This window comes from Neolamprologus brichardi, chromosome 15, assembly GCF_056152115.1.
Source record: "Neolamprologus brichardi isolate AB-2024 chromosome 15, ASM5615211v1, whole genome shotgun sequence".
Taxonomy (NCBI): domain Eukaryota; kingdom Metazoa; phylum Chordata; class Actinopteri; order Cichliformes; family Cichlidae; genus Neolamprologus; species Neolamprologus brichardi.
In genome coordinates this window covers 13551770-13579186 of record NC_142118.1, presented here as the reverse complement: position 1 = coordinate 13579186, position 27417 = coordinate 13551770, and the positions used below count along the sequence as shown (strand labels likewise).

At 40.2% G+C, this 27417-nt stretch overlaps 2 protein-coding genes across 2 annotated transcripts; one reads left to right on the top strand and one right to left on the bottom strand.

The window, feature by feature from the left end:
- Positions 1 to 759: 759 nt before the first annotated feature.
- On the top strand, positions 760 to 16523 carry capn3b (calpain 3b). The gene is made up of 23 exons (XM_006792546.3): positions 760 to 1279; positions 4948 to 5017; positions 5575 to 5693; positions 7339 to 7472; positions 7893 to 8061; positions 8429 to 8512; positions 8599 to 8690; positions 8842 to 8919; positions 9503 to 9663; positions 9786 to 9955; positions 10051 to 10062; positions 10215 to 10423; positions 10525 to 10561; positions 12412 to 12435; positions 12629 to 12715; positions 14494 to 14568; positions 14648 to 14705; positions 14784 to 14848; positions 15034 to 15102; positions 15182 to 15260; positions 15420 to 15536; positions 15750 to 15808; positions 16121 to 16523. The coding sequence occupies exons 1-23, from the start codon at positions 962 to 964 to the stop codon at positions 16145 to 16147; spliced, it is 2313 nt and encodes a 770-aa protein (XP_006792609.2). The 5' UTR covers positions 760 to 961; the 3' UTR covers positions 16148 to 16523.
- On the bottom strand, positions 16451 to 27378 carry znf106b (zinc finger protein 106b). Its single transcript, XM_006792547.3, has 21 exons — positions 27276 to 27378; positions 26839 to 27043; positions 26656 to 26717; positions 25900 to 26103; positions 24686 to 25795; positions 24224 to 24581; positions 24078 to 24138; positions 23519 to 23673; positions 23379 to 23439; positions 22552 to 23284; positions 22420 to 22469; positions 22141 to 22274; positions 20867 to 21001; positions 20556 to 20672; positions 20269 to 20460; positions 19654 to 19716; positions 18806 to 18925; positions 18454 to 18525; positions 18245 to 18316; positions 17997 to 18143; positions 16451 to 17890 (listed from the first exon to the last, which is right to left on the bottom strand). The coding sequence occupies exons 2-21, from the start codon at positions 26962 to 26964 to the stop codon at positions 17834 to 17836; spliced, it is 4029 nt and encodes a 1342-aa protein (XP_006792610.2). The 5' UTR covers positions 26965 to 27043; positions 27276 to 27378; the 3' UTR covers positions 16451 to 17833.
- Between the last annotated feature and the right edge of the window lie 39 nt (positions 27379 to 27417).

Here is a 27417-nt window from a genome sequence, read left to right as displayed (position 1 = left end):
CACCACAGCCTACCTTAGTATTGTTACTGACCACGTCCATCCCCTTATGATGACAGTGTTCCCATCTACCTGGCTACTTCCGGGAGGATAACTCATCATGTTACAAAGCTCAAATGATCTCGAACTGTTTTCTTGAACATGACAATGAGTTGACAGTACTAAAATGGCCTCCACAGTCACCAGATCTCAATGCAATATAGCATCTTTGGGATGTGGTGGAAGAGGAGATTCACATCTCTCCTCACATCACAACTGTGTGATGTTATCATGTAAATATGGACTAAAGTCTCTGAGGAATGTTTCCAGCACCTTGTCTCATCTATGCCATGAAGAATTAATGCAGCTCTGATGGCAAAAGAGGGTCCAACCAGGTACTTGCAAGGCGTACCTAACAAATTGACCAGTGAGTGTATCTTTGACTGTTGTATGAAAGTAGTAATTATCAAGCTGTACATTATAAAAAGGACTAACCAACAATTCAATTAATATTTTTTAAGAAATGGCATGAGGACTTTTTAGTGAACACCAGACTATAGTAGCAGCTTATTTTCTAGTCTCATCTTGACCCACATTGCAGATTTTCTTGTCAAAAGTTTTAAAAAAAATTGATTAAGCTCTTTTAGAATATGGACCACCCTTTTTAACCTCTCACTGTGACTTGGAAATGTTAGGACAGGGTCAGAGTTTCCCTCTGAGAAGCCCCCGCCCCTCTTTTAAAAGGTCTATAATTAGGTTCAATGAGCTCCAGGGACACAACAGTGAGTGCTGGTGTGAGAGCAAGACTGGTGGCTGCCCATGACCCATGACAGCACTTTTTATTAAATAAAGGAACTAAAAGTGAGTACTGGAATCAGGGAGGTTACAAGAACGTTTTTGGGGCTATTTTGAAGCGTCTTGTGCAACAGAATTTCCGTTTTGCACTTGAGAGAGCCGAGGAAAGGCCAAGGAGTTCACTAACAAGATGGGAGATGAGAAACAAGACGGCAAAGTGCCTCTCGTTGAAGAAACAAAGGTGAAAGCACTTTATGAAACTGAGACATCTTTCCAGCTGGATACCAAAGCTGAGTACCCAAATGCAGGGTCAAACTCCATCTACTCAGCAATTCTCAGCAGGAATGAAGCCGTCAAAGATGCCAAGCGTCTTAAGACCTTTCTGGAGCTGCGAGACAAATATGTGGAGAAGAATGTTATGTTTGAAGACCCTCTGTTCCCTGCAGATGACTCCTCACTTTTCTACAGTAGTAAACCTTCAATGAAGATTGAATGGAAACGTCCGTCGGTGAGTGCCAGTCTTCAGGGATCGTGTCGTTTAGGCCAAGTTGCACATAATGCGATTGAGTCTCTTACATGTTTACATAGGTGCTTCTCTTAAATCTGTGTACCTTATCACTTCCTCCACACCACACGGCTGGAGTGTCAGGTTCAGACGGTTGCATGGTGGCTCACGCATTGCGCTCGGTTATCACGTTCTACAATCACAGACAGCTGTGACTCTCACGCAGAGGGTCGCACTCAGCTGGTGCTGGGATTCAAACTGGCAACTCAGCATTGACCTCGGGTTTGATACTTTTCCAGGGCGTTTGCCTTTAGCGATAAATAAGTCAGACTGACAGTCGTTAAAGTGGCATTTGGCAAATGGTATTCAGACATGTTCATGTTACATGCAAACACACTGAGAAAGACATTAACACCAAGAGGCAAAAGCAGCGATGAGAAAAGTACTGCCTGTTACACAAAACTTATGAATCATGTAAAATGCTCTTTTTGAATTATTCCAAATATTAGCTCACGAATGTAAGATGACCACCTGGATCATTACATAGTAAATAAATCAGTGGATCCAACTGGACACCTTGCTAATCAGCTGTTTTTTCCTTTAGCATATTTAATGTTTCCTTCATAATATAAATGCTTTATGAGCTACAGTGTCTATATTTCTTACCTTGCATAGCATGTACAGGTTGGAAATATGCACAAAAAAACTTTGAGTATCAACATTGTGGTATGTGTCATGGATTTAAGAGCTTTAAACTGATACACTTCGTGACACACCTAGTTCTTGTCAATTGTGGGCGGACAGATTTGTGGACAGTTGATGCCTCGCCATGACATCAGCTCATCGATCCTTTGGCTGGATGAGCGAACAAAAAGAACAAAAAAATTGAAATCTGTAGTGTAATATATGATATCAGATAAAGGAAGTGGAGTTAAAACCACAACAAAGTGGAAGTATTACATTTTTTTTCCTATTCACCGCTTTTTAGTTTTGTACAAAGGCATTTGATTCCATTACACAAAATTCACGGAAGTATGATAAAAATGAAAAGAAAAGCAAAAGTTAGGATAAAAAGTTGTTTAAAAACCCGGGTGTAAGATTATAAAAGGTGTTAAATAAAAATAAATAAATACATATATGTATTGCATTAATAATCACAACCTGTATGAACAGCATAAATATGGCTCTTCTGTCTATTCCTTTCAGCATGATGGTATGATATATTTTTTACATTTTCATTAAATCATAAGAAAATAATTTTCAACCCAACATTATTCACTAATCCCATTCTTAAATGCCTGCTTTGTAAATCCAGTATAACACTAACATGAAGGCTGATTGCTGCTTCATGTTTCACCACTGAAGCGTGAGACACTCAGCTGAGATCAGTGATACTTGAATGCCACACAGGGGTCAGCTGTGGAGGGTGCTTTAAATCAGGAACATGAAACTGCATTCTTATATTTTATGATGTAAAATGGGGAAAAATAGTTTGTTTTTCTTCAAAATTATTATGAAATTGCACACTACTAAAAATTGCTTACATTATATTCTGTGTACCAAATCTAACTATGTTGTAATTTCAAATAAAATACATTTTCCATTTTAATTCAGGGGAATTATGGCCTTAGTCACAGGCTGTATTATACAATGGAGATGTATGACCCACAGCATAATTCATACTTAAGTCAAATGCTGAAATCATGTATGTATATGTGTGTGAATATACATTGTAGTAGACAGTCCGGACAACAACGCCTTGTTTTACAAATACATTTGTAATCAGGAGTTATGAGGTGAGGTCTTTTATACCAGTGGGCCTCTAACAGGAGCTTCCATGTAAATATGAAGTGAATGCAGAGGGCGTCGCATGGTTCCAAAACCTGAGCCGGCAGAAGGCATTACATCACTTGCTTTCAGTTGTAAATCCAGATTTTAGTTTTCCATCAACAGAAATATAAGCTTTTATATTTTATATATTTTATATTGCAAATAAATTGAGTGTTGGGGAAGCGGTAATCTGAAATCTAACCATGAGAAGTTTGGTAAAAACAGAAAGCAAACCAGGGCAGCATGTCAGGATGGACAAATCCCCTTTATCATTTCACAAGCTTCAAATCTTTGAAACTCCTCAACTAAAGACCTTAATCCATTCCAAAAGTGTGAGGAAATGACACGAGGAGAGAAGAGTTGAGGAGACAGATATTTACAAACCCAATTCTGAAAAGGTTCAGCACAGGGACTTTTCTTTTACGAAGCTGTGCTTTTTAATAGACACAATATGTGGTTTACCATTGTGTTTCTGGAATAAGTAAGGCTCTCTCTGAATAGACGTTGTCCGGATAGGAGCACATGTCACTCTAAAACCCGTATATACCTTTCAGCGCTGATAGTGCCTTTTCAGATGCACAGGCTGAGTTCAGAGACGATCGTAGATTCAGAGATGAACAGTTTTTCAGTTTGTTTCAGTCGTTTTTAAATGAGATTTCTAGATGTGATCATGTTCATACATGGCTTCTTCTTTGCATCACAAAGCATTTGCGGATTGCAGAATGAGCTGTGTCCACATTCAAAGATTTTTGGAAGTGATTCCCACGCCAGAATCGTGCAGTGCTGCCTCAGTTCCCAAAGATTATGACCATCCAATGATGATTTTCAGCCTTTCTGATACACAGAGTTCTCCAGAGTTTCTGAACCTTGTGATGATATTATTCACTTTAAATGATGAAATATTCCAAGTTGTCGCAATTTTACATTTTGGAGTAATATTCTAAAATTGTGCCACAATTCGTGAATTCAGTTTTCTTTGCAGATTGGTGAAGCTTTGCCCTTTACTCTGGAGAAACTTTGCCTCTCTAATAAGTTATTTTTAAACCAGTCATATTACTAACCTGTTGCCAAATAAACTATTTAATTGCAAAATGTTTCCCCAGCTGTTTCTTTTTAGTACCACTTATTTTTCCAAGCTTTTGCCACCCTCTCCCTAAGCTTTTAAATAACAGGTTTTAAAATCATTACAGATTTATACATGTATAAAATATATCATATATTTAAACATACATAACAAAACTCTGGGATCAAGATAATTTGATGTCGAAAAATAATTTTGTGATACAAATTACTGAATAAACATACATTTGATGTTTGAAAGCAGATATTAAAGTTGTATGAACACAAACAGCCGTACAGAACCTTTGTCTGGTATCAGTTACATTATAATCAGGAGCTTAATCTGTACAAATAACTTGGAACCAAAGTTTCTGGTTTTATATACAAAGCCAACTTTTTCCATGCAGTTTGATACCAAAGGAAAAGTGGAGCAAAGAAAGAAAGTCCTGGGTTTTCTCTTGGTGCTCAGGTTTCTCACGGGGTAACTGCCTGTCAGGACGCAGGAAGTGTTGCAAAAGAGATTTTTAATCTCAAGAGTTTCACTTCCTGGATGAAGAAAATATAACAATTGAGATTCTATACCGATTCTCCATGGAAAGAACAATTATTCTGCCTTTTAATTCATTTAAGTCATCTGCTGACACATAACAAATGCATTATGTCATTGAGAACATCCTTTGGTTAAATGAGAAAGTACATCATTACTTTCATAATGTGAAACGACTGAGATTTCATAACATATTTTAAAAAAAATTCCCTTCCTGACGTTTTTTGTCTTCCAGGAAATTTGTGAAAACCCCCAGTTCATCATAGATGGAGCCAACAGAACAGACATCTGTCAGGGAGAATTAGGTAATATCTGAACTGTCTTCGCTTTCAAAAAAGTGATTTTACCCACATTTCACTCTTTTGAAAAGACATTACAGTGGTGATTTAAGCCTGTATGTTAAGTTAGCACTGTTGCCTCATAGCAAGAAGCTCCAGCTGGGGCATTTCTGTGTGGAGTTTGCATGTTTTCCTCATGTTTGTGTGGATTCTTTCCGGGTACTCAGTCCAAAAACATGCATGGTTTTAATTAATAGGTTAATTAGTGATTCTAAATTGGCAGTGCGAACAGTTTACTATCAAATGCCCTGCCTCTAACTAATTTTTATAAAATGGATGACAGCAAACAAAACAGCTACCGGAGCCTGAAAACATTAAGTCGAGCAGTGTAAGTGTCAGTTTCATCTGCAGGCTGATTTTATATTGGCCATGGGGCAACTGAGCACACTGAACAATTACTGACCTCGAGCCTGAGTTTGAGTTCGAATTCTGACACTTGCAGCAATTTGGTGTGTGACAACTCTGTTACCCTGTGAAGTAATTTGTTTGGATGAAATCACAGCTCATCAATCTGTTGTCGACAGGTGACTGCTGGCTGCTGGCTGCCATCGCCTGTCTCACGCTGAACGAGAAGCTGCTGTACAGAGTTATTCCCCCGGACCAGAACTTCACCGAAAACTATGCCGGCATCTTCCACTTCCAGGTTGAAATGTGACATTTTGGGCATCGTGCTGTTAACAGAAAACCATTTTATGTGTGTCAAATTTCTAGTAAAAGGAAAACCAAGTAAAACATATATCAAAGAGTATTTCAGATTTAGATATATTAGTCTTTTACTGTGATCATTTGGTCAGTGGGAGAGTAATTTTTTATAAATACATTTTTATGTTCTTGGATAAAGTATAAAAATGCGCCTTGGTTTGGTTTTGTTGAGTGTATTTAGTGTTAATAACCTGATTGTGAATATGTTCACTCATAGCTCAGTCTTTAAAATTAATACAATGGGGAAAAAGGTTTAATGTTTGCCTCAAAAACATATTTAAATAAACACAGTGTTATAAAGTGTTATAAAATTTTAAAGAAGTAACTCAAAATCACATTTGAGTAGATGACAATAAAACCTTTTTTAAAAAATCCAAATATGTCAACATGGAATTATACTATAGTATCTATTAATGTGAAACATATGATATGATGAAGAATATACAGATATTTCTGTCAAACAAAAAATGTTGATGCCTTTTTTCAGACAGAATTTCCCCAGAATCTTTGCTTCATGTTTATTCAGTTCAATTCAATTTTATCACAACAACAGTCGCCTCAAGGCGCTTTATATCGTAAGGTAGACCCTATAATAACACATACAGAGAAAAATCCAACAATCATATGACCCCCTATGAGCAAGCACTTTGGCGACAGTGGGAAGGAAAAACTCCCTTTTAACAGGAAGAAACCTCGGTCAGAACCAGGCTCAGGGAGGGGCGGCCATCTGCTGCGACCAGTTGTGGTGAGAGAAGGAAAACAGAATAAAAGACATGCTGTGGAAGAGAGACAGAGATTAATCACAAGTACAATTTAATGCAGAGAGGTCTATTAACACATAGTGAGTGAGAAAGGTGACTGAAAAGAAAAAACTTAATGCATCATGGGAGTCCCCCAGCAGCCTACACCAATTGCAGCATAACTAAGGGAGGATTCAGGGTCACCTGATCCAGCCCTAACTATATGCAATTGTTGGAAAGTCTTAAGCTTAATCTTAAAATAGAGATAGTGTCTGTCTCCTGAATACAAACTGGAAGCTGGCTCCATAGAAGAGGGGCCTGAAAACTGAAGGCTCTCCCTCCCATTCTACTTTTAAATACTCTATTAACAACAACTAAGTGCAAAGTGCTCTAATGGGGTGATATGGTGCTAAAAGGTCATTAAGATAAGCTGGGGCCTGTTAATTTAAGACCTTGTATGTGAGGAGCAGGATTTTGAATTCAATTCTGGATTTAAAGGGGAGCCAATGAAAGGAAGCCAATATAAGAGAAATATGCTCTCTTTATAGTCCCTATATGTCAGTTATATGTCAGTACTCCGTCTGGAGCATTTTGGATTAACTGAAAGCTTTTCAGGGAGATTTTTGGACCTCCTGAAAACAATGAATTGCAGTAGTCCAGGGCATAGAACACATTTTGAGCTGATGATAAAAGTTTAAAAGATGTTTTTCACATGTCACATGAAAAGTTATCAGTTGTTTCGCCTTACTTAAAATTGATAAATAAATAAATCATGTTTATTTTCCTTGTATGGTAAAAATACTTTGCTGTGTCATCAATGATTTTCTCTGTCGTTTCCACACTCAGTTCTGGCGTTATGGCGAGTGGATTGATGTCGTCGTGGACGACCGCATTCCCACCTGCAACAAGCAGCTGGTTTTCACAAAGTCTTTCAGAAAGAACGAGTTCTGGAGCGCTCTTTTGGAAAAAGCTTATGCCAAGTAAGCAGAGCCTATTAATGTCCCATGCAGTCAAGCAGTCATGCACACCGTCATCTGACATGCGTTGCTGTTCAGCGTGGTTCGGATTTCCAGTCCATACACTGAACGACAGTTCTTGTTTCTTCTTATTGAAAAAAAGTCTGGAATTGAACTGTTTCAGGTGTTTTTAACGCAAATTTGGTTTTTCAATAAATGTCTTAGTCTGGACAACGAATCTCAGTCTTGAACTGCGATTTAGCAACCAATTATGAACTGTGTTACTGAGCCGTATGTACTTTTGCAGTGTACTCTCACACTGATTTGTGACACACCTCGAGCGTCCTCATATTTCCCGAATTGGCAGCCAGCTCTGTGAAAAGTATCAGCCCCGGAGAACACACATGTCAGCACACTGACCAGAATGATTGACCTCTCTCTCAGGTTGCACGGGTCTTATGAGGCACTGAAAGGAGGGAACACTTTGGAAGCCATGGAGGATTTCACAGGTGGAGTTACCGAGTACTTTGAATTGTCTGATGATCCCACAGAGCTCTACAAGATCATGAAGAATGCGCTGGAGAGAGGCTCACTGATGGGCTGCTCCATAGATGTATGTGTTTGAGGTTAATGCATCAATCTTTGTCATGTTTCTTTTATTTTATTTTAAGTGTTAGCAAGTCAAATGCACAGATTTCACACAAAGTTTTCTACATTTTTTCCCTCCCCTCAGCTCTGTCAAAGAGAGCAGATATCTGTCATATATAACTCTCGGGCACACAGCCCCACCCACCTGCTGTTTTGCTGTTATTGGCTTGAAATGGCTTAGAGTTAAAATGACTTATTTCGGACAGGGAATAAACTGAGTGTCCACAACAATACCAAGTGTAGGATAAACAAGGATTATTTTGAACTGTGAATCAGTCAAAGCTACTATGCAGTCTAATAATAAAACATATGATGTATGCTTTGTCTGTCAGGTTTCTTCAGAGAGTGAATTGGAGAGTCGGACTGAGCAGGGGCTGGTCAGGGGTCATGCCTATTCCATCATAAGCCTGGAGGAGGTAGAGTGAGACATCCATGTAAATGCACATCGTCTGGTGGACAAGGCATTTTTTTGGTTATTTTTTTTTTCCTGCTTCTTTGCAAGTGTGATGAGGTTTCAAAGGACACAAGAATTCGCCTGATTCGTTTGCGCAATCCCTGGGGTTTTGTGCTCTGGAAAGGACCCTGGAGTGCAAAGTTTGTATATTTTTACTCTTAAATAATGCAGCATATCACCCTTAAGTAAGACATGATGGTAGTGGAGGTCTCACCACTTGCCGGCATAATTAAAAAAAATAGTCTCTCCTATTTGCTTAGTTTGTATTTAGGAAATTTGATCTTTCCACAGGTCAAAGGAATGGTCGACAATTTCCACTGCAGACAGAGAAAACCTGAAAAAACAGACCATAGAGGAAAGTGAGTTCTGGTGAGTGAAACACCTTCCCACACACCTTTTTGTCTATAATGATTTAACTTTTTTTTTTTTAATCTTTCCTCCACAGTTTTGTGAGAAGTTACTACTACAGTATAATATAGCTACTATCACTGTTAGTGTTCAGCTCAAATCACAGCTTAGCGTCAAACACCTTATGGTGACTTTGAGATATCATTGTATATAGAATGACTTTTCAACTGCCACCGTGCATGGCCTCTTTGTTGCCCCACTACTGATAAAAACCTATAAATAGCAAAACCCATCCATCCACCCACCAAGCAGTTTTGTTCACTACAAAATGAACCTGCAAAGAGATACAATTTCTAACTTTTTACAGTATAATACTACAGTCAAATTTCAAAAGCCAATAAAACCCAGGTGAATGCTAAATGTATTAAACTGTACTCAAATATCTGTAAAACTCTTTGGAGTTGTTCTGCCACTGTTTACTTAACATTTTCCTACTTGAGAACCATTCGTTTGCATTGCATTGTGAGGGAATGATGAACCTAGTGACTGTATTTACTCAGCAAGCACCTTTTTTTATTTTTACTTCTTTTGTGTGTCACTTCAGGATGTCCTTTGCTGATTTCAAGAAGAATTTCAGCAAGCTGGAGATGTGCAACCTGACCCCCGACACGCTGCAGGGGGATGAAAGAAACACCTGGACAGTGTCGGTCCACGAGGGTCGCTGGGTGAGAGGAAGCTCTGCTGGTGGCTGTAGGAACTTCCCAGGTAGGCTTTGTTCTTTTTGGATCAGCTTTCATCCTTTAAAAGACGATATTGTAAAAACTCTCGCTTACATAATTCGTGTTTATATGAATCTGTGCTGCATATTTACTTTGTGTATTTTACAGACACGTTTTGGACAAACCCTCAGTATCATCTGCAGCTGTATGAGGAGGACGATGACCCGGATGACGAGCAGGTGGCCTGCACTGTTGTCGTGGCACTGATGCAGAAAGGTCGAAGGATGCAGCGCTATCAAGGGGCCAAATTTCTCACCATAGGCTTTTCCATCTACGAGGTAGTGATCACACCTCATTTTTTCTTCAGAAAGTACACACGTGTCCAGGATTTCAGAAGTTAACCTGATATTTAACTTCTTTTGTGTCTCTGCAGGTGCCGAAGGAGGTATGATGATCTTGCATCTTTCACTTTATTTGCTTGTATCCCCAAGAGAAGTTTCACTTGTATAAAAAGGGGGGGAAGAAAAGTTACAATACATTATAATATTTCTTATTGCTATCATTAACAAGTCACCATTTCTACACCCCTGTTCGCAGATGTGTGGGCAGAATCAACATCTGCAGAAGGACTTCTTCCTCTACACAGCCTCCAAGGCAAAATGCAAGAGTTACATTAACCTGCGGGAGGTAACGGAGCGTTTCTGTCTGCCTCCCGGTGAGTACGTCATCATCCCCACAATCTTTAAACCCCACGAAGAAGGAGAGTTCATCCTCAGGGTCTTCTCTGAGAAGCAGAGCACATCAGAGTAAGGGTTACTATCGTGTTTTTCTTGAGAGCCAAATTGCTTTTAAAATTACAAGATGTAGAAAGGCAGCATTGCTGAGGTATGTTTGCTTTTCTCCACAGGGAGGCAGAGACTACGATTGGATTAGATCAAACGCAGGTTTGCAGCGTAATGTTAGAAGCAGTGGGGTTGAAATATGTTCTTGCTTTTATTGCAGTGGACTGTAAACTGAAAGGCTGGTTTATCTTTCCTGTTTAGAAACCTGTTTTAATCACACACACTCACCGGTCATTTCATTAGGCATACCTTCATAGTACTAGGTTGTACCCTTTTTGCTCTCAGAGCTGCCTTAATTCTTCATGGCACTTAGTCAACAAGCTGCTGGAAACATTCCTCAGATATTTTAGTCCATACTGACATGATAGCATCACACAGCTGCTGCAGATTTGTCAGCTGCACGCATGATAGGACTCTCCCGTTCCCCCACATCCCAAAGGTACTCTTTTGGATTGAGATCAGGGGACTGTGGAGGCTATTTGAGTGCAGTGAACTTATTGTCATGTTCAAGAAACGAGTTTGAGATTATCTGAGTTTTGTGACATGGCATGCTATTGTGCTAGAAACAGCCATCAGAAGATGGATACACTGTGGTTAGAAAGGAATAGACATGGTCACCAACAATACTCAGGTAGGCTCTGGCAGTTAAATGTTTTTGGTACTAAGGAGACCAAAAGGTGCCCACACCATTATTCCACCACCAGCAGGCTGAATTGTTGATACAAGGCATGATGGATCTGTGCCTACATGTTGGTTACACCAAATTCTGACCCAACCATCCATAATTGAGACTCAGACCGCCCAAATTTTTTTCCCAATCTTCTGTTGTCCAATTTTGGTGAGCTTGTGCAAACTGTAACCTCGGTTTTCTGTTCTTCTGCTGCTGTTGAAGAAATGTACACGATGATGACTGGCTGATTTGTGTTAACAAACAGTTGAATGGGTGTACCTAATAAAGTGGCTGGTGAGTGTATTTCAAAAACATCTATTCAATTTTATTTATTTATTTATACAGTGCCAAATTTGCTAGTTGGGGTTGCATCACATCCTTACTGTAACACTCAACTCCCTCATCATACTCAGTTAATGAAGATAATGGACTTTCTCAGCTGTGACAGTGTATTGACTGTTTGGGGAAGTGTAAACCATACTATATCTTCTTTAATTGTTTCTTTTGTACAAAATGGAAATGGAGATCACCTCTTTTCCTTTTTATGGGAGTTTTAATATAACTGAAGGACTCTGATGAAGGACACAAAGACGGGGTGTTAATCCATACATACAAATATGCAGGTTCAGTTCCTTACACCAAAGCACTAGAGATGAAAAGTAGAAAAGATAAAGAATATTGGGGGGAAAAGTCCCGCTTCAAGAAGGATCAAAATACTAAATTCATCTTTCCATGGAGTGCAGCAGACAGTCATTAGATGCCACATTTAACTTTAACACTATGCTCACATACAACTCCGTATTCTTGAACTCAACTTAAGTAGCTTTGCATATATTTGGTTCAAAATAACCCTCATGTTTCCTAGGTGCACCCCCTTCAGTTAATCCACTGTATGAAACAAGCTCCCTTCCACTTAACCTCACTCACTCCTAATTGGCTGCTCAAACAAAAAGTGGCAGGGCCCCGCCCACAATCTTATTCATACATATATATATTTGGCCGAATATGACACTAAACATCCCACTCCCTGTTTAAAGTCTGCATTAATATGCCTTTCAGATAAGCATGTCCTACAGATCACTGCAATGTCGGTTAGAATTTGATTGTAAAGCCCAGCTTTGTGTCTTACATATCCATTAACTTTACTCTTGAACTTTCCCTAGCTTGTTCTGATGCATATGTTCTGTACTCAGACCAACTAATAGACTTGAACTTCCAAGTGTTTCCTCCTCCATTTCATCTCATTTCATCATTTTGTCTCTCTTGTCTTATTGGTCATCAGCAAGAAAAGAAACAGAAAGAAAAGGTAATGAATGTCTGTAGCAGTTGGATTGTTAGGCTGCTTTTTTTGCCGTGCTATTTCTTCACTGCCCCTTTCCAACACGTGTCAGCTATTAGAAGTGTTTGCCGACACAATATTAAATGTAGAGTTTATGACCAGTGGGATTACTGCAAACTGACTCTTTTTTTAAATTCTTTTTGTCTTTTCTACATGCCAGCCTATTTTATTTGTGTCAGATAGAGCACTGGCCAGCAAAGAAATCGAGCACGACACGATTCGGGGGGAGAAGAAGAAGAAACCAAAGGTAATGTCCTTGGTGTGGAAGCAGATAAACTGTTAATGATGAGTCTTCTGTCACATGGCAAACAGCTCATGTCTGTCATATCTTCCGGGTGACTGATGACTCCAAAATGCAATCTTCACTGGATCAAATAACATGACTGGGAATAAAACAATTGAGTCTGAAGCCAGTAGAGCTCAAGTAACTCAGCTGCACCTGTTTTCCTGTAGAGACACTCTAATGTTAGCTGTCCGCAGTCTTGTTTTTCCCATATGCTGCTCTCCTCTGGTATCATAGAGAAACACATCCAATCATTTAATGATTAAATAGACTGATAAAAGCCATGAAAACCTCTTTTTAATGTTACACCTTATAGATATACACCTGCTTTCCCTTTATAATGCCTATAAAGATCAGTTAGTATGGTAATTAAATAACTTTGTGACTTGCTCACAAGAACAACAATAACAAAGCAAAACACTTTGTCAATCTATTTCAGTGTAACACTACCTTTAAATATGACTTAATTAATTTATATGAAATTTGATTTACACTTTTACAACAATGTCAGCAGCAACTGATTATTATGAGTGCTATAAATGCATCCTATGATAGAGAAGATGTATTGGACTACATTATACTGCACAGTATTACCAAATAGAGACTGACTGAGTGTACAGCGTTCTGTGTAAAATGAAAGTGAAATCTTCAAGTGAAAACCTCTTGAAAATGACCCAAATTTGTTGCTTCGAACATCAGGAAACATCCTTCTCTGGCAGAAAGAAGATTATCCACAATTATTTCCCCACAAAGCCAAACACAGACTCAGTAGTGGAGTCCGGTCTGGGCTCTGGCTGGGCCGTTCCAATACTTTAATCTTCTGGTGAAACCAGTCTTTGTTGATTTGGATGCATGCTTTGGGTCATGAATTGATGAAAGAGGGAATTCCTCAAAGGTGCCACTTTGATCGCTTATATGTCTATATAAACTTAAGTTTTAAAACTTATATCCATAACTCGTGTAAAAAAGTTTTCACAAGTTTTCTTTGCGGTCCTCTCAGAAACGACGTATACTGTTAGTGCTTTTAGGTGCTTGTAATCAAATGCACTTGATTAATTGATCATCAGAAAGTGGGAGCACCTCTTTAAATCAGAGGTTTTGACTGTTTACTGATGAGAAAAATTCTGTTGTGTGTCAATACGATGCAACAATCTTCCCAGGAGTGGATGCATCACCAAGTTCACCCCAAGGTAATGCTCAGAGAAACTGAACTGGAAAAACTGTGGGCTTGTTTGGCAGCCACAGGACCTGGACACCTTGCTGTCATTGAGTCAACCATAAACTCCTGTGTATACCAAAGTATTCTAGATCCAAATGTGAGGCCATCTGTCAACAGCTGCCGAAAGCTGAAACTGGGTCGTGCAACAACAAATCTACAACAGAATGACTGAAAAAGAAAAGAATCGAGGTCCTGTGCACAAATGTCCCCAATGAACTGACGCAACATTGTAAAGACTCATAAAGTCATACAGAAAATGATTACTTCAGGTTATTGTGCAGTTCTACAAGTGACTGAATCAGCCATGTTTTAGTTTTTCATGAGACTGCACAGATTCCTGTGAAAACTTTCTTCTTCCACAACTACAGGTGTTGGACTCTTTGAGTTAGAAGCATTCGAACTTTGAAACCTTATTTCTAATATTTAGTTACTGCTGCACAGCAAAGTTCATCAGTGTTTCTTTCCTTCACGTTTCTTTTTGTGAACCTGTCTTTGTAAATAATTTCTTTCCTCTCTCCTTCAGCGGAAACTTCTCCAACCTGAGGAAACCGACGAGGAAAAGCAGTTCAGGGCTATTTACCAACAGATTGCTGGTGATGTGAGTATTGCACAGTTAGTTTGAGGACAACACTAAAGACTCTCATCGGCTAATATGAAACAAATCATCGCTCCCTCAGGACATGCAGATCTGTGCCAATGAACTCAAAACGATCTTAAAAAACGTGCTTTCCAAACGTGAGTACGCAGAAAAGATTGCGATTACAGCTGCCGCCAGCGTGCTCGGCATTCACACTGAGCTGTGCTTTTCCACAGATAATAACATAAAGTCAGAAGGTTTCAGCCTCGAGACGTGTCGGAGTATGATCGCCTTAATGGACGTATCCTTTCAACCGATTTCAATTAGAGGATTTCGCGCACATAACTCTACTGTTTGCCCAGTTTCCCAGTAACAGAATAGAACATTACACCTTATGTAAATACTTTATTCTGGAAAGTCAAAGTAAAACAGTTGGGTTGAACAGTACGTAGAAGGTGTTTCCATGACTGATGCTTTTGTGCTCAGACTGATGGGACAGGAAAGCTGAATCTGCAGGAGTTCAAACACTTGTGGAAAAAGATCAAGGACTGGCAGGTAGGATAGCTTTAACCACAGCTGATGTCTGCTCACGCTTGATATATTTTTATCTGATTGTCCAACTTTGGGTCTGCAGCTCATCTTCAAACGTTACGGCAAAGATAAAACCTGGTCTATCAGTAGTTTCGAGATGAGGAATGCTGTTAATGATGCAGGTGAGCAGAAAAAACTTGCAGATTTTTCATTTGTAGCACAATAATTATTTCTTTTTAGAATTAACATATTTTGTCAATGCACTCCTTGCCCGTGCGTTCCAGTTTAATGTGAGAATGATGTAATTTACATATATATATATATATTTATCTCCATATTAGGGTTTCAACTCAACAAACAACTGTATGACATCATAGCCATGCGCTATGCAGATGAACGCCTGAACATTGATTTTGATAGTTACATCTGCTGCTTTGTGAGGCTAGAAGGCATGTTCAGTAAGTACAGACCACACACATCTGGTGCCAAAAACACTTGCATAGGACTGATTATTAGCCTATTTGACAGATTTAAGACATTGTTATGATGATATAGTGATATTAAATTTACTTTACTGAATCTAATTATCTTACTGAATGAATTAATGTATTTTTACAGCTCTGAGTGGTTGAAAAGTTACCCAGCTCCATAATCTGTTGTGTCTCTTACAGGAGCATTCAATGCCTTTGACAAAGATGGAGACGGAATAATCAAGCTCAACGTCCTGGAGGTAAGACACTCTTATTTTTGCTGTTCTGCGCCTCGTTCCATAACTTAATCTGGTCCTATTTAGGTCATTTGTGACCTTGTAAAGAATAAAACTTAAAGTAGGAATAAAATGAGGGGGGGAAAGCCTGGAACTACGGAAATCGAGAAGTGTACTCTGTACAGAGTGAAAACTACATTTCACTGAAGGGTGTTTCTAATATATTTTTTGCTGACTTGAGTCACACAGTAAAAACCAAAACACAGAAATGGTATCATTAAGGTGGCTTTTGCTGTGCTACAGTAAATGACAATTATTCTTTTATTCTCTTTACAGTGGCTTCAGCTGACGATGTACTCATAGATCATGTCCATGTCAGTTGGCGACTCATCACGTGAGATTGGAATAAACTTCATCATGACGTAGCTCGTCATTGCTCCAATTTCCTCTAGATTCAGATTTAATGGTCAGGTTTATTCCTGTAATCTTTTAAATATTAAAACAGATAAGAAGTAGGTTTTCTGAGCTTTGATAACCAGGTTACATCAGATGTTAATGTGAAATGTAAACAGACACGCACAGATGCAGAATTTCCCTTTGTTGTTAAGTCGTAAAGAATATGTGGCAATCAATGCTTTTATTTTAAAGTGGAGGCAAACACTGTGATTATTTGTTGTAATTTTATTGATGTACACATACAGTAGGTATTAAACAAAATAAAATACATACTGTACTAAAATTAAGGCGTGACTTTTATTATACAAGATTGCTGGAGTGTCTTTGGACAGCCTGGTTTCAAATATGTGATGTAGAATAAAGTTAAACAAGGAAACAGAAGATTTCCAAGAGTTACAGTCAGAAATGTGAAAACCAAAAGTCAGCTAACAAAATAAAGGAATAATAAGCAGGAGAATTGAGGCTTTGCATGAATAAAATCATGGCGGTTCAGCTATGTGTCAAAGAAATACAGTATCTCTGCTTCTGCTGCATCATCTTTGATCTCTCCCATCTGACTGGGGAGTCGAGGAGTCTCCTAGAAAACTCATGGGTATCATATGGGAATCTCAATTCTGCCACTGGAAAAATATAAATAAATAAGATTTTAAAAATTGCCAGACAAAGTTGAAACTTTGAGTTGCGCATCTCAAAATTTTGGCTAACTAAATACCCCAAAATTTTAAGGTGCTTCTGAGTAAGTTGAAATTTCAAGACTTGAAACTGAAATGTTGATTTATAGAGAGCAAACTTTTTTTTCAGTGGCGAACACAAGCTTCCATAACATCATCAGCTGGTGGAGTTCACCGTACAGTCTACTTCACAGTTATTCTGACACGTTTCTCAATTTTCTGCATGTTTATTAGCTTCACATACAAATGAATGATATTCATGACAAACAATTTTAATTATCAAATAAATCCAAATTACAAAGTATGAAATGATCTAATGGATTAGTGGCACTTCAAGAAAATACCAGTTATAAATGTCCAAGGAAAAGAAGTTCACTTTTGTGGGATTAAAGTGGTAAATATAGGAGAAAAATGCAAAATATTTTAAGAGGAAAAAAGCCGAATATTATTATTAACTCACAAAGCGGTGAGAAAATACAAATCGCCTGAGATTAATTGACACATTTATGAGAGGAAGAAACAAACCAAGTGGCTTAACTCTGCATAGATATGCTGATCAGGTTTACATGCCTGCACTGCATGAGTCATCGCATTATGCTTTATTTTATAACCATCAGTAGCACACTAGTGATTTTCAGCACTGTGCATTTACAGGAGAAAGCAACAGAGTGATTTAGATGATTTAGAAGCTCATGTTCTCCAGCTCAAGCTATCACCCGCTGCTCATTCTCGCTGAAACACAATCTGTGTCGTGTATTTCTCTCAATTTTCTAACTTTAATCTCAGAGAATTTCTGAATTTTACTTGCAGTTTGATGACTTTGAAATCTCAGATTACCACCAAAATGACAAGCTGGAAACAAAAATGTGAGTGCGTGTGAGACTCCACCCTGGCTTGCTGCATCACTTTACCACCATTCCCATCAGGGCTGCACGTTACTGTCGTTCTCCACGTGAGTCTGCATGTGTTCAGGAAGCTCCTGCGGCAAAATGCAAACAAAGCTGACAAACTGCTCTCTCTGAATGAACCACAAGAAGAAAACACATAGCCTAGCTAATGAGGTACGCTAACAAACTGTTCACTACCTGTCTGACTGAATGCTGCGTGGCAAAAAAAGTGTCGCAGCCTCTCCAGCGACACTTGACCGTCTGCAGATTTTGGTTGCTGTGATCTTTAGTAAGGTGCTGTAGCAAATGATCCTGCATGCCAAAGATCAGAGAGCAATTCTGCCACTGGAAGGAGAGCAAATACAACAAAAAATCATCAAGAAAAAGACACTGTGTGAACGTGGCTGCAGGAGTCACTGTTCCAGTTTATAACATCAGGTTCTTACCCAGCAGCGGTAGTTTTTCATCAAGTTGAGCTTTACAGCTTGAACACTGCCATCGTAACAGCCTGTGTAGATCTGCGCGTGGAGCAATCGACCACAGAGACACAAGTCAGCAGTGTTTATGCATCCCTTCCTGTATGAACTGCTGCCATGCAAGTTTATATTTAAAAAGAAAAAAAAAATACAGCTGGACCGGTTTTAATTGCACTTACCACACTTTTATGTACAGCCATGCACATCACCATGTCACTGTGACCGCCATATACCTGCAGCCGGTCGTGAGACTAAACAAAAAGCAAAACACGCACAAAGGTTTTTATAAAAATGATTTCTTTTAAATACCCAAAAAGGTGGGGGGAAAAAAATCAAAGTTCCTCAAATTGTGTAGTTACATGCACAGGGACAAATATGTAGCATCAACCAATGCTGCACAGCATTTAAAGTCTAAATGGATTTGCAACGGTCATTTACAAAAGAAAAAAATAGTAACCTAATCATCCATTCAAAAACGACTTTGTTGCATTCTTTTCTGTTCTATTTTGGAAGAAAATAGAGTCATAATACCTGTAGCTCATAAACTCGAACCAGTTTATCCAAACAGGCTGTTACCATCACTTTCCCCAAGATGACAATTGATGTGACAGCATGACCGTGACCCTTGTAGATGCGAACCAACTCGCCCGTCTGCAGACAGGAAAACATGGCAACAAAACTAAACGATAACAAGCACGCATCACTTACCAAAAGCACAAGGCTCGCACACATTACTAAAGTTACACTAAAAATACCGGCAGCCAACAGTAATAGCCCTCAGCTTCTTAGTAGAAGCACCTATGTTATAAATCCGAAAATCCTCAATGATTTTCACAAAAGTTGGCCTCTGACCTTGAGATCAAGGTTACCAGGATTAGAAGTCGTCAGACACTTTTAGTAGTGCCTCTACGGTAGCAGTTCAAAAATCTTCAGTGACATTTTTCTCAATTTATTCTGTTCACGTTTAAAAAAAAAAAAAGTACCTCTGACCTTGATCTTGAGCTCCCTGAGATTCAAATTCTTTTGAGATTTTTAGTAGATGCACCAATTGTGTTAATTTCAAAATCCTTCACCACCTTCTTCTTGAGTTATTGCATTTTCAAACTTGAGTTTTTACGCGGCTGCCGGACGAAAATGAGCCTTTTATGGTTGACTGCTAACCAGGCTTAAAAAACAAACAAAAAATCCTCATGCTAGCAGAAATGATTTGGTGTCTGCATCTTTCATGTGATAAAACATCAACATTTTATGACTAAAAACACCTAAACTAAAACAAAAAGAAAACATTAAAACAGAATTCAACTTTTTTTTAAAATAACACTAATAACTCCTGCTAGCATAATTCCATTGATCTTTTTTAAGTAAGTCAAGTCACTTGCATGGATGTTGTGGGCATGTACAGATGTGTCACTGGAACCACTGAAAACCAGGTCATTCACTACCTGAAAACAACAACAACAACCAAAGTCAACAAGATGCAAGAAGTGCTGCCTGCAGGTAATAAACCAAACACCCGCCAACCATTTCCTCCCACACATACAGAAAACAAAATAACAATAACAAAAAGGAGCCAAAACATTTTCACTGTTGTCATTTTATGACTATCAAGTTTTACCACATGCTGAATGTTGACTCTGATGTCAACACAGACTTGATGTTGATTATGAGAACTTTAATAACCGTTTTAGCTTTGGGCTAAACTTAATTCTTTGACTTCCAACTTACATTTAATTTATTTTCAAATACAAAAAAAATGTAGTACTGTATTTTCATTTATAACAATTTTTACTGTCTGGCCAACAGCTGTTGTGGTCTGTTATTGCCTAATCTTGTTTCAGCCTTTTCTATCTAATTTGCTTCATAGTGTGGTGAAATATCTAGTAGCGAGATGAGGAGATCTGCAAGAGTTATAATGAATTTCTCTAAGAGTTCTTTTTTTAACATGCAATGGATATGGACAAAATAGATTGTTAAAGGATGTAGAATTTCCCCACCTTCATACAAAGTACAGTCTTGGTGTGACCTTCCAGTGACCGCAGCAGCAGGCCGCTCTTGGCATCGCGCACGCTGATAGTGCTGTCATACGATCCGACCAGAAGCAGCCGGCGAGCGCCCTCCTGAGCTGTGCCCAGGCAGCTCACGCCTCGTGGGCCGTGGCACTCGAACACATCCAGCTGTTTCAGAGTCTAAAAAGATCAAAGAGGATGTTGTTGGAAAGAAGAGAAGGGATTTTTTTTTTTTAAATGAACACTATGGCATGTAATTATCCGATTTCACTGACCTTTACATCATAGCTAGCAACTGATCCGCTGGCAGTCCCAGCATACAGAATATTCCAGGCTATGTGCAAATACAGCACTCTGTCAGGAAGGGCAAGCTGCTCCAGACACTTCTTAGACTGCAGAAAACAGTCGATTATAAAACAAAATCAATAAATGCTAAATAAAACACACGTTTACTTCAACAAACACATTCTGACTGAGTTTAACACTAAAATCCAGCCAGTGGGCAACTTTGTGACAGCAGCACTTTATTACTTCCAAAAACACGTCCAACACCAACCACTTTAAGTCCTATCAAGACATTATATACCTTTATGCTATAACAGCGGATAGTTTGATCGCTGGATCCTGTGTAGAGGCGTGTCGGCATATTTGGGATGGATGACACCAGTAGACAGTTGATTTTATTTGTGTGACCGTCAAATATTGTTAAGCACTCCTTGGTCTGGATACATAAGACAAAATATAGATGTTAATAATAGACAAAAGAGACATACATTTCTTTAAAGACAAAACAGTGACATTCAGTCGTTTTTGTCTGATTAAAATCCCTCTCAAAGAGGGTGCTGTACCAAAAACCTCATTGTGATCGATTTGGTCGCTAGCAGATGGCCCTCAGTTTCCATCCATTTGCATGAAAAATGCTTGTCTGCAAACACTGGCTAACTAACCACAGAGTGGTAGTAAAACTTGTAAAAGTGCAATGCAGATCAGAAACAGAGCACATTTACCTTCCAAAGAAAAGCTGTGGCTTGGACCTGAAACCACCACATTAAATGGCACAACTGCAAGTTTACGACCAATTTCTCCAATCAACTGCCAGCAACCTCTTATTCCCATTTACAATCTGCTATGCTGTCCATAGTCAGGGCTAAAGTGGACCAGAAAGGTTTGGAAAGACGGCATTCCAGAACATTCAGCTAATGAGCAACTAAATCTGGCAGTCAGGTTAGTGCATATTGATATGAGTTCACACGCTGCAGCCTGGCATTGCTTCTGGTGATGGCCTGGAGATACTTCAGTGATAAGAAAATAACGTCCCACGGCTCATTTACACCTTGAACACACCACGTCTCACCCCTGTGATGCATTCATGGTGCACACGTAAAACTGATGTTGCTGTAGTTAAGCTTATAGCTGCCTACTAAAGAGGAGCATGTCTGCAAGGTTTCTGCACAGTTTGTCACACTGAATCTGCTGCGTTTCCTACAGAGAGAAGAAACAATAATGTGCGACACTGATGATGAAGAAAGATGTGAGAAAGAGAAGAACAAGAAGATGAGTGATTATTTTCACAGGTGGGAACTGCAAGTGAAATTTTAGCAAATAGGAACTGGAAATTAGCCAAATATCTTACATAATATCTATTTACATCTTACTGAATTCAGCTGGTACAGTTAGTAATTCTACACCCAGCGTGTATCAATGCCTGCCAAATCCTACTTTAACCCCTGCTCGTGGTTAACTGTCAGCTCATTTCATTAAAAACTGCACCAATGCCACAAAGATACTTGAGAAGACTCAAATTGAAAAAAATGCACTAGAGATAAAACTGGACAAAATTTTAAAGTGCTAAGAACATACCACTAGACTGTAGGCCCGAGCCGTGTTGTCCCCCGAGCACGTGTACAGGACGCCATTGTGGACTTGAAGGCTGTTCACGGGGCCGCTGTGATTTAGAAACTCTCCCAAGCACGGCTCCTCATCATCAACGGATGCTGAAATAACATTGACTAGGTTTATTTCTTTCTTTTTTTTAAGAATCTAAAAGATATAATACATATTTGAAATTTTCATGGTAAATTTTAGCTCAAAAAAGGCCGTATGTTTTATCATTACTGACAAACAGCAGAGATTACTCACCTGCAGGAGTGTTGGCATCTTTCCCTTCCAAAGCTGACGGCTTAATTTCACTGAAGGGATGAGAGAAATGGATTAGTTTTCCTGTAAAGTTCAGGATTGGAACCCTGAAACGATCCAAAGCGTGAACCTCACCTGTCGTCCTGACTTTGTTGAGATGTTTGTGTGCTTGCAGAGCTGAACTCAGCATTCACAGAGTGAGGTGGCTCCTGTGGCTGCGCCGGAACCTTTAAATCTTTTCCAAATGAGTCCTCACAGTCCGATTCATCGACGGCTATGACCTCCGTGTTGGAGCGATCGATCATTTCAACAGAATCGTCGCTCTCGTTCCCCTTGTCATCTGCCACAGGTTGCCGTTTTTCTCTTTCGGGATTACCACCGGCTGGCTCTGGTTCTTTGGCCACCATCTTTGTCTTTGCACAGTCCTGTAATCCCGCTCTTGTTTCTTGCTGCTGCTGCCTGGCAGATGATTCAAGAGAAAGAAGTATATTTGCAGATGTGGAGCACTCTGCGTTGGACTGATTGGCAGCGATGGCAGCAGCAGCAGTTAAGGGAGCTGCTAAGTGTGTTTGTGGGAGCAGCAGGGAGGGAAACAAAGATACGGGTTGGTTCAGAGGGACCTGAGCAGCATCGGTTTTACTGGGCACTGTTGTGGACAAGTGGCTGGCTTGTCCAACTGACCGATGGCACATTTCTTGCTTCACTGTTAAAACGAGTGGAGCTGGAAGAGGTGGGGTGATGGATAATGCTGGAGCTGTGGAAGCTGATTGCTGAGTTGTTGAGGAGCCAGGTAACAGGCTCGAAGGAGGAATGGAGGGAGGTCGAACACTGGCAGCTCCCGCTGATGATGATGTTCCTGAGTACCCTTCTGGAAGAGATTAAGAAAGACGAGAGAAAAGCATTTGTTGCCCACGGAACCATTCTGAGTTCACGTTTTCACTGCCGGTGTACATCTACCGCACCTTGCATTCCCTGCAGGATCTCAATGCGCTTGGCTCTTAGGCTGTTGACCTCAGAAGTGAACTAAAACAGCAGAAAAACCCAAACTTATGAATGGCTCCTTTGAGGTCAAACATTTATTTATTGGACATTTCTTCATTACCTGCTGTCTCAGTAGCAAAAGTCTCTGGACATCTGCATACGCAGTTTGCAGGGCATTACGAGCCTGGACCAGAGACTTGTCCAAATTCTGCAATGAGTGGCTCAACTCTTCCTCACGCAGTGACACCGCCAAGAGCTGGTCCATTTGTTCCTGATCTGCAAGTGGGGGAAAAAAAAAAGTGGGAACGACTGACGAATGTTTGACCCCCCCAACACCTCAAAAAACTGCTACATTATCTTAAGCTGCCTCAGAATTTAAGCATAGTTTTAAGGATAAAAGACAGTTTATGAACGTTTGAAAGCAGATTGAGGTAGAAGGTTAACGTGATATTTAGAATTCCCATATATCATCCCCAATATAATGTCAATACAAACAATGGCAGCAAGAAACATCGTTTTAAATATAGCATGATTGTCACTTTGACCTTAAGCTCAATCAATTGGCCTTGAAGAAGAGGTCAGAGGTCAAATGTGACAATGTTTGTTCCAATTTCTTATATTTCATTGCATATAAAAAGGTTTGTTACCTAAAAAAAAATCTTACTAATCATCAGAATCACCTTTGTTTGACTTTGTTTTCTTCTTTTTCCCACTTGGCTCCTTGTCAGAATGACCGTCAACCTGCAAAAACATATCAAATCACCACTGAAATGCATCGACAAACTGGATGTTTCGGAAATACGTCACAGCATGCAGTACTAATCACCGTCACCGTGGTGTGTTTCCTCTTGCTGGCACTAGTGCTGCCCCTTAAATCTGCATTAAAATCCTCAAAGTTTGGCTCCACTTTCATCTGTATTTGTGCAGCTGTCTGGCTGCTGCCAGGATCCTGAGCTGCAGCCGGCTGTCCTGAAGCTTCCTGAACCTGAGAGTCCGACTGTGTCCCTGTGTCACGCTCAGTATCAGCAGTGTCTCGGAATGGAGGGGGAGCAGTCGAGTGTGGCACCGAAACAGAGTCTGGAAATGACTCCCAGTGGAAGCCTTCGGACAGCGGCAGGTCAAAGTCCTGCGGATGCACTGAGCTGTCTTGGTGAGTCGGACGATTCGACAACTCAATTCCAAACCTGAAAGTTTAAACAGTGACAACAAATAACATAAAGAAATATCAACTCCAAACTGGGAAAGCACAAATACAACGAAACACCTTATTGGATGGCGATTTCCTCACCTCTGCCTGCCTTTTGCCTTCCTTTTCACCTCCTCATGCCCCGCAGTCCAGTTCTGATTACTTCTGGCCCCTGAAAAGCTAAGCAACGTGTTTGTAGTTGATTTACATCCAGCCTCCTTCTCCCCATGAGCTTGGCCTGCTTTGTGAGCAATTCGAACCTTAGGTTTGTTTGAGTCGGGCTCAGGTGAAGCGGTCTTTTCGGTACATCCTTTAGGTGAAGTCAGGCCGTTGGTGGCCACCTGAGATGCATTATTCCCGTTTTTTGGCAGTCTGTCTGCACCTCCTAAGCTCTTTTCACAGTCCTGAGCTTTTTCAGTTGGAGCGGAGGTGCCTGCTGGCTGCTCTGCCTCAGTTCTGCTTTGTTGTGAGGTCACGGGATCAGCCACCTGGACGCCGGCCTCACTCTTCTGTCTCCGGGCTTCTCGGTCTGCTCTGCATGGCTCCCTCATGCCCAGCGCTCTTCTGATTTGCTTCAGCATGGCAGTGACATCAACTTCTTGTATAGGAGCTGCGCTGTTGGCCGGTGCAGGTTGAGCTGAGCGGCGTGCACTTTCCTGCCCTGTAGTCGCAGCTTGGCTCCGATCAAAGATGATGGCTCCATTATCAGGGAGCTGGTCGCTGGTGAAGACTGTGTTTGTTGCACCATTATACTTCCTGCTGCGATAGTTGTACTGGCTCACAGCAGGTCCTGCCATCTGGTGCCAGAGGTCGGTGGCACCCCCTTGAGTCTTGACAAATCTTTCCATTTGGGAGGTCACAAGTTTGACTCGGCAGGGCTGATTGTTGACAGAAGCGTTATGCCAGCTTCGACCTTCGGGCTCTCCAGACATAGGAGCAAGTCTCCTGCTTTGACAATGAAGGCTTGATTCTGCATTGTGAGGAGGTCTTTGCTTAGTGGATACTTTGTTCTCCTTGTTCTGGACGACACCATTGCTCCTGCCTTTGTGCTCATCATTCTGCCTTTGCTCCAGCTGCACCTGTTTTGACTGTCTATGCTTTTCCACTTTGGATGCACCAGTCTTTGTTTTGGTGGTTCCCTTTGACAAATGAGCACGCCTCAGACCAGCCACCTGCTTCCGTTTCTTTCTCTTTTTTTTTGTTACTTTCCTCCTACGACGGGAGAAGAAAAAAAAGGGGGCAGTCGTTTCCATCAACAACATATTATAACATGGAGAAATTCCAATTGTTTTATTAAAAACAGGTGAAAAACTTACTTCTCTCTTTTTAGTGCCTTGTTTCTCTCCTTGATCCGGGTTATAGACTCTGTGCTGAGAGTCTTAAACAGAGACAGGGGCTTCACATTTTTGGACATCAAGCTCTTCAACTTGGCTTTGTGCTGAACGGTCGAGATGTGCTGGGCATACTCATTTAAACCCATGGAGGAAGCTTTGCATGCCTGACAGTCATGAAAGGAATCTCTGTTCAAGAAAGGGTACAACATGTACTGTCAGAATTAAAAATACCGTTATATGTCAGTGAAACTTTGTCATTTTTATAGATTCAACTAAAGAGATAGGAATAAATAATGTCTTTTGTGACCACTGCTAATAGAAAAGTGTTGTTTCTTGTGTTCAAGTGTTGAAAAGTGTAAGTTTCTTCCATACTTTCTCTTATGACCCCCCAAGTGTTTGTGGCAGATGGCTGCCCCTCCTTTTGCCTGTTAAAAGGGAGGTTTTTTTCCCTTCCCACTGTCACCAAATTCTTGCTCAAAGGGGATTGTTTGAATTTCAGAGTTTTCTTTCTTACAATATAAAGCACCTTAACGTGATTTGGCGCTATATAAATAAAATTGAATAGAATTCAATATTGTTCAAGGCTACTTGAAAAACTGCAAAAGGTTTTGGCTTCTCCGAGGCAACGTATAAAGAAAAGAGGTGGTTCAAGACTCTTGCACTGCACTGTATGTCTGACTGAATAAAAAGTGTTTGTCATCAGCAGTGATAAACACACAAATTAGACACAGTACTCACTTGCCCAACACTGACTCCAGCTCTCTGTGATGCAGCATGCTGTGCATATGCTCGTGTGCTTCCTGTAGTTAGAGACATATTACCAAGATTACAAATTATCTATAAAGAGCTGCAGGTTAAACACTGCATGTTATTCATCTTTACTGAGAATCCAGATGCTTCGGTGAATTAAGAGCCACTTACATGCTTCAAATACCAGCTGCGACACAAAATGCAGTAGCTGCCTTTAGACGTCTGGGAGGTTTGTGGAGGATTCTGCTCCACATGGGATTTGACCACCTTCTCGTGTGGCGTTTGAACGTTTGCCATTTCTGATGACGTGAGACTAGAACCCCAAACTGTTCAGTGTCTCAACATGTCATTGCTGATGGCAGCATTTATATTGAACCTGAGCAGTAGAAAAGAAGCACAGCCATTGAAACACTTCAATAAAACGGGGGAAAATTAGCTCAACGTGGTCTTCAACTCAGAACTAGCCACTCGTTTGAAACGGTTTTAAGACTTTTTTTAAGCATTAACGGCATTACGATTCGCCAAAGCCGCTGGGAAAAGTTAATCGCATCAAAGTGACGCCTATTTGGGTTCCACGCAACAAAATCTTAGCTGCAGCTAATATTTACCTCATAAATTTCACAAGGCAACAAGCATCCACTGCTCTAATGCCGCCATGTTTGCCTGCGTAAATCACGTCACGTCAAAGTCCGCCAATCGCGTTCCGGAGACCGGAAGTTTGCGAGAGGAAAGGAGATGTCGTAGATCTAC